Source organism: Andrographis paniculata, unplaced genomic scaffold, assembly GCF_009805555.1.
Source record: "Andrographis paniculata isolate CXL003 unplaced genomic scaffold, ASM980555v1 Contig98END, whole genome shotgun sequence".
Classification (NCBI taxonomy): Eukaryota; Viridiplantae; Streptophyta; class Magnoliopsida; order Lamiales; family Acanthaceae; genus Andrographis; species Andrographis paniculata.
The window spans coordinates 2,441,113-2,448,331 of NW_026137637.1; the positions used below are offsets into that span (position 1 = coordinate 2,441,113).

General features: G+C 29.4%; 1 protein-coding gene across 1 annotated transcript; it reads right to left on the reverse strand.

Moving 5' to 3' along the window:
* Positions 1 to 4,541: 4,541 nt before the first annotated feature.
* On the reverse strand, positions 4,542 to 6,985 carry LOC127243720 (cell division cycle 20.2, cofactor of APC complex-like). Its single transcript, XM_051263875.1, has 5 exons — positions 6,513 to 6,985; positions 5,952 to 6,233; positions 5,589 to 5,858; positions 4,922 to 5,497; positions 4,542 to 4,838 (listed from the first exon to the last, which is right to left on the reverse strand). The coding sequence occupies exons 1-5, from the start codon at positions 6,615 to 6,617 to the stop codon at positions 4,686 to 4,688; spliced, it is 1,386 nt and encodes a 461-aa protein (XP_051119832.1). The 5' UTR covers positions 6,618 to 6,985; the 3' UTR covers positions 4,542 to 4,685.
* Positions 6,986 to 7,219: the final 234 nt, after the last annotated feature.

Genomic DNA, 7,219 nt, shown 5'->3' on the forward strand with positions numbered 1-7,219 from the left:
TTTATATTTAATTTCTTCAGAAAGAGATGAATGTTAAAGAAGGAAAAAAAAATCAGAAATTGATCATAGTTTGTATTAAGTTATATGTTATTTTTATTATTTTTTTTTCATTTTTCTAATTTTGTTTTATCGTTTTAACTCTTTATCAATAAATGGGGTGGTTTTACGATTTTCTCAAAATTTGGTTTTAAATAGTTTTTTAACTGAGTGTTAATGGGAAAATTAATTTTTACCGCAATTTCCTAAAATTTTCATTTTATTTTTCACTATTTTCTTATTTTCTTTTGTTATCCTTTAAATTTTTTATTTTGATGTGGCGTAGAGCAAGAGTTATAATTTTTTTTTACTTTGAAATTGAAATTTCGAATTTATTTATGGTTATTTTTTTATTTTGTATTTAATTTCTTCAAAAAGAGATGAATGTTAAAGAGAGAAAAAATCAGAAATTGATCATAATTTATATTAAGTTATATGTTATTTTTATTATTTTTTTTCATCACATAGAGTTACAATACTATAATTAAGTTATCTGGGAAATTGATTTTATTTGTTAAGTTGTAAACACATCCAAATATATGAATAATAAATTTATTTTCATAATCAATTAAATTCTAAACACATCCAAATATATGTATAATTTTTATATATTTTTTAATTGATTTTGTTCATAATAAATTAAATTGTTATCTTAACATTAAATCATTTTAGTTATATTGCATATTTTATTCCAAATTTTAATAATTATTTTGGTTATATTGCATGTTTTAATCCAAATTTTAATATTAAAATTATTTTGGTTATATTGCATATTTTACTAATTTTTTAAATAATTATATAAACACATATATATGTTTAAAAAAATATATATACTTAGGTTATAAATTTATTCTAGAATTACAATGTATATATTGATAAATAATTTTTATTTGTAATTACGATTATAAAGAAAATATAAAAAGTAATACTATTATATTATAATTTTATATCCAATTAAGAAATAAAAATAAAATGCTACAAAATTTAATATTTATGGAGATAGTATAATTCATTGATATTATTTTATTTTTTTATATTGATTAAAATAAAATATATATAATATAAAGAAATTACTATTAAATAAAAAATATATGATTATAAATTTTTTTCACGGGTATTCCGCTAGTAATACTAATAGAAGGACGTTTATACAAAAAATATATATATATAAATATAATGATATTTTTAATGTTAAGTACAAATGAGTCATCATTAAAGATGATGATACAAATGTATTTTTAATGTATCATCTTTAGTGATGACTCCACTATCAATATTATATTAGTACTCCTTCCGTTCTAAATATGATATCATAATTATTTGTAGATATATGAATTTAGAAGGAGTATAATAATTAAATAATTAAAAATATAATTGATAAAAATAATTACAATATAATTTTTGAACTAATTTTTTAACAAAATAAAGTAAAATTCGAATATGACTCTAAACTTGATTTTTTTAGGCTTGAGATGATGGATTTCTAAGCACCGGACTTAATTAATTATATAAACAAGTAAAAATATACAAAAAAATAGAGTGCGTTAACCTCAATGATTTTCCTTTGAAATTGCGATGGGAATTGAAGATATTTTTTTCCATCACCGATGATCCATATATACATTTTTTTGAAACCGTCTTTCAACTTCTATTGTTCGGTTAGCTAATCGTGTATCAATTGCCAGTAGTTTTTTTTTACTTCGTGGCCTATGGATTCAAAGGGGCAATTACAACGGCCCCCACAAACCCAAATTCGGCTTTTGATCAATTATCTTTAGTCGAACCGAATTCGATCACTAAATTCCAAATGTCGATAACTATCATACGATCTTTTTTCAATTCAATCACTTAGACTTTGGTTTAAGATGAAAAATGGGCCGATCACCCACAAGCCTTGGCCGAACCGTAGGGTCCGAATTATGGTTCCACAACAAAACAATACAAATAATTATAATTATAATTTATAATTAAAATAAATATTTAGTATAATTAAAAAAAATTATAAATTAAAAAATTTAAAACATAATAAAATAAAAAAATAAATGTAACTTTTAGAGGTGGACGAATGTAGCATATCAAACAAAGAGAATACTATTATTTTAAAAAAAAAAACAAATAACATAAAATTCAACTATTATTTTTCTAAATCTACAAAAAATACCTTCTAAAAGTCATAAAATCTACTCATGTTTTATTAAAGTTCTTCTGCATAATATAATTTATTTTAAATTAATTTTTGTTATTTCTTTTTTTCAAATTCACACAGAAAAATATATATATATATATACTATTGCAATTTTAATTATATTATTTATATATTATATAAAATTTTTAAAAAGTAATGAATAAATTCAGTTTGATTATTGTTAATTTAAAATGTATATACTAATTTTATAGTACTATATTTTTTTTAATTACATAACAACATAAGCTTTAAAATTTTAATATTCTTACAAAGAATTATTTGATTCATTTGTACCTTCTTAAAATAGAAAAAGTAATAATTAAATTCAGTTTGATTATATTAATTTAAAAATATATACTAATTTTATACTACATATTTTTATTATCGAACATAATCTTAAAATTTAATATTATTTATATTTGATTATTCTTATAAAAATTTATTCGACTTATTTCCATCTTTCACCGTATAAAAAGTAAAATAAATCAATTTTATTATAGTTAATTTAAGAATGTATACTAATTTTATCCTACATTTTTCTTTACCGAACAAAATCTTAAAATTTATTATTATTTATACTTGATTCATAAAAAAAATATTCTATTTATTTGCACTTTTTAAAAATTTCAAAGTAATTCACGAATAAATTCAATTTGATTCTATTATAGTTAATTTGAAAATGTATACTAATTTTATGCTATATTTTTCTATTTATATACCGAACAGATTTTATATTAAATAGTATTATTTATTCATAATTTTATAAAATAATTATTCCATTCATTTGCACATTTTTAAAATCTAAAAAGTAATGAATAAATTCATTTCATTATCAAATTCGAAAATGTAATCTATATAATATATATTTTATTACCGAGGATAATTTTAAAATTTAACATTATTTTTATTTGATTCTTAGATCGTGCCTATGATTGTGTTTGTTCATATAAGAGTTTTTGGAGAATTTTAAAAATTTGAAAATTTGTGTTATAAAATTTTGATTGATAATAATTTTTTAGACCATTATTGGATCCATATACAAACTCAAATACATGTATATTTTGTGGCCAATTAAACCTGATCCCAACCCATAATCCGTGACTAGAGGCGGAACCACCGTAGGGCAAGGGGGGCCCGGGCCCCGCCCCTTTATTTTATTTAAATATTTTTCTAAATTTTCTTTTGTTAAGTATGTATGTATTTGTATATTAAAAATATTTAAATTACATAAAGAATAATACTAAAATAATAATTAAGTATGTTTATGCCTAGTATTTTAATTTTATATAATTTTTTAGAAATGTTATAAGATAATACAATATATATAACAAAAGTTAAATACACTTTTAGTTGTGATAATAAGATAATTTTAATAATTTTTTAAATATTTTTTTCTTTTCTAAAAAAAAACAGTTCTATTTATTATTTTTAAACAATATAAAAATAAATATATACAATATGTATTTTTTTATTGCTTTATTTATTATTATTATCTTCAAATATATCAACTTAAAAAATACAATATTGAAATATATATTTTTAATCGTGTTATTTTTTAAAAAATTTAAGAACTAGCCCCCCTTGCATCGGCCTCGAGTTCCGCTTCTGTCCGTGACCCAACCCATCGATTCAGTTCTATGACCTGACCCGCATCTATTTTTCCTAGACTTGTTGTGGACCGTTTGATCAAGAGTTTTAGTTCTAAATATATATATAAATATGTATATATATATATATATATATAGAGAGGGAGTCATCAATACACTCACCCTCACTCTCTCTCTCTAAAGTCTCTAGCCTCTTTGTACACACTTGGCGATATTGGCGATACTCCGATGATCTTCTCTGGCAACCTTTGACGAGCTTATTTCTCCTGTTTTATGTGAAGATTAGAGGTGCTTTCAGTTCCCCTGTCTCGATTCGAACTGCAAGGGGTTCGACATCGAGTTTTGCTTTCAGTTTGTATGGTTTCTTTCTCTTTGGCCGTTGTTCTACTGTTGCTTTCATTTTCCTTACTTGTGGGGGTTGTTTTCAGTCTAGGTTGAGAGTCTCGGGCCGGTTTGGTTGTGTATGTCGCGTTGTATGTGTTTGTGTTGATTTTGTGTTTTGATGGGTGATTTGGAATTTGAACCTAAAATCAAATCATAGTTCAAACTTTGTTTTTGTTTTTTCGTTGATTTTTCTTTAATAAAATTAAATTTATTTTAATTTGAGCAAAAGTGTGTTGTGTAAATAGGGCGGACCCGACTTTTATATATATATATATATATATATACATTGTTCCATTAGAATTCTCAAAATATAAAATAACATATAAATATAAAAATGAAAGAATTGCATATCATCAAATTTGGTCACTGATCTGTGACTCCCCAAAACCACAAAAATTTAAACACAATCATCATCATCAACAACAACAAAACTACTATACAAAATTCTGCAAATTCTATCAAAATCCAACTACTTATCTGATTCTATTCAAGTGAGCAAACGGCTCCGCCGCCTTCGCCTTCGCCGCCGCCTTACCAGCGGCAGCCACCTCCGGCGTCCCAAAAACATTCCAAAACCTTAACGTCTCATCCCCTGCAGCCGACGCCACAGTACATCCATCCGGACTCTACAAATAACAACAAAAAAACCATATTCAATCATCATCCTCGCCATTAAAATTCAAATTCAAAACTCAAATCCAAACTCTACCTGCGCCATGAAAAGCACTCGAGACGTATGTCCGGTGAGCTCCGCCACCTTCACCATGGAAGGATACTTCCAAAGAGTGAGCTGATTGTCTGTAAATCCATGGGAGCTCAGCAATTCTCTCTCGTTCTTGTTCCACAGAAGCGCGCAGACCTGCGATCCCGTGTCGACGGAGTTCAAGCAAGCGCCGGTATGAGTGTTCCAGAACTTAATACACCTGTCTCCGCCGCCACCGCCGGAGGCCAATAAGTTGGCTTGGAAAGGGCACCACGCCAGCGCCTTAACCGCCGCCGTATGATCCTCGAGCCGGTGGAGAGCATTCGACGACGACGTCGACATTGATCTGTCCCATATATGAAGGAGATTGTCGTTGCCACCGCTCGCCAATTGCTGCCCCGACGTTGACCACTTAAGCCCACATACTTCTTGTTGATGCCCGCGGTAAGTCCCAACAACATGCTCCCTCACTCGCACATCGTTGTTGATGATCTGACCGTCCATTCCTCCCGTCGTCAAGATGTGATTGTTCCAATCCATTGCACCCACACGCGACGCGTGTCCGGCCCTCAAGGTTCGCAACTAAACAAAATAAAAAAGGATCGATTCAGAACACGTATGTACATAAAAAGGAACATCATTTAAGATTAAGCTTAGGATTAAGATCACCGACAAGTCTATTGGCTGTCGAGTCCCATAGCTGAACTTCGGAGTTGTTAAGGCCAACTGCAATATGCCGGCCGTCGGGAGCCCATTTTACGCTCGTCACCGGACCACTTTCTTCCTCAATTGTCATAAGTTCTGAAGTGTTTCCATCCGAAGCATCCCATAAGTACACAGTGTTGCCAAGAGCAATTGATAGAACATTGCTGTTACCCCAATCCAATAAATTCAAATAGTAATCGTCGATAAGGTCAGGGGCATCCAATGTCCTCTCTGAGGTCTGCACATTAACAGTTCGATTCTTTCAACAATTCGAATACAATATATATTACCAAAATCAGTGTTTTTTTTGTTAAAACAGAGTTTCTTTTACCTGAGGAATGTGTCGACGAGGTTTGACAGGTTTAGCTTGATGTGCCGCAGACGACAAAAACTCATTTGGAATAGCCTCCACAACAGTTGGGGGCTTATTCTTAAAAGCGAGAATCCTTGTCCTGTTCATGTTGAAGGTTTCGGCAAGAAGCTTCCGGTACGCCTCTTTTGATGGAGACGAGCTTACTGTGGGACTTTCCTTACCTTTCTTGGCACCTTCCGTAAGCATATAATGTGCATAATCGAAATCCATGGCTGACCTGTTAGGAATGAACCGATCCAACTGCATAAACAGACAATCAAATAGCCAGAGTCAAAATCTACATCACAATTAATTCATAGAATGATTATACTGACAAGGCCATTGTTGAATGCTAGGCCTTTATAATCACGAATTGTCACAACAAAGGATCATCAAATCTAAGAACAGATGCATTTATAATCACCAATTGTCAAATCTAAGAACAGATGATTTAGAATCACGAATTATCACCAAATTTAAGAACAGATGGTTTATAATCAAGAATTATCAAATCTAAGAACAGATCCAGTCAGTAATTACATTTTCCCGAGAATTTCTTTTATGTAGTAGGATCTGTTCCTGGAGCGGGAACCGCGATTTACTCTTTCTCGAAGAGGCAGATGAAGAAATCATTCCTGTTTCCATTTTCTCAGAACAAGCAATAAAACAACACAAATAAAAGAATATATGCGATCGATATGTTACTGATAAAAATCTAAATATCTGTATATGAGCAAACGCAGTAAATTTCCAAATCCAACTACCTGCAAAATCAACAAATGTTATACAAGAACAGATAAAGAAGCCTATGAAATTAAAGACCTAATCAGATCAATATCAATTGAACTAAACAACAATGAAATTAAACAATAACAACAACACAGATGATGATAATGATTAATAAGAACTAAACAAATAATTGAAGCAGAATCAAAACAGAATGCTCAGATCGATTCGAGAGAGTTCGGGTGCGAGGGAGATGATTCAGATTGCTTGCTGTACGATTGAGAATATTTGAGGAAACGGAAGGGTTTTTATACCGTTCTAGCGAATTAGGGTTTTCAGAGGGAGGGAGGGGTGTGCCCAACGGCTATATCGCAATCGAACCGTTGGAATTTGGCTTGACGGAATTGCCCTTGATATCGGTATCATGTTCATTTCGTAACATAGGGATATATTAGTAATTATTGATGTTGAATTAAGTATATACTAATGTGGTGTTTATTATTAGGTTAGCTGTTCGACCA

Bases quoted from the DNA above. Each gene is read 5' to 3' on its own strand.
- LOC127243720 (XM_051263875.1), bottom strand. From the start codon at position 6,617: ATGGAAACAGGAATGATTTCTTCATCTGCCTCTTCGAGAAAGAGTAAA. The intron at 5,498-5,588 runs GTCGGTGATCTT...TATTTTGTTTAG, and splicing joins ACTCGACAGCCAATAGACTT to TTGCGAACCTTGAGGGCCGG. The intron at 4,839-4,921 runs GTAGAGTTTGGA...TGTTATTTGTAG, and splicing joins GAGTGCTTTTCATGGCGCAG to AGTCCGGATGGATGTACTGT.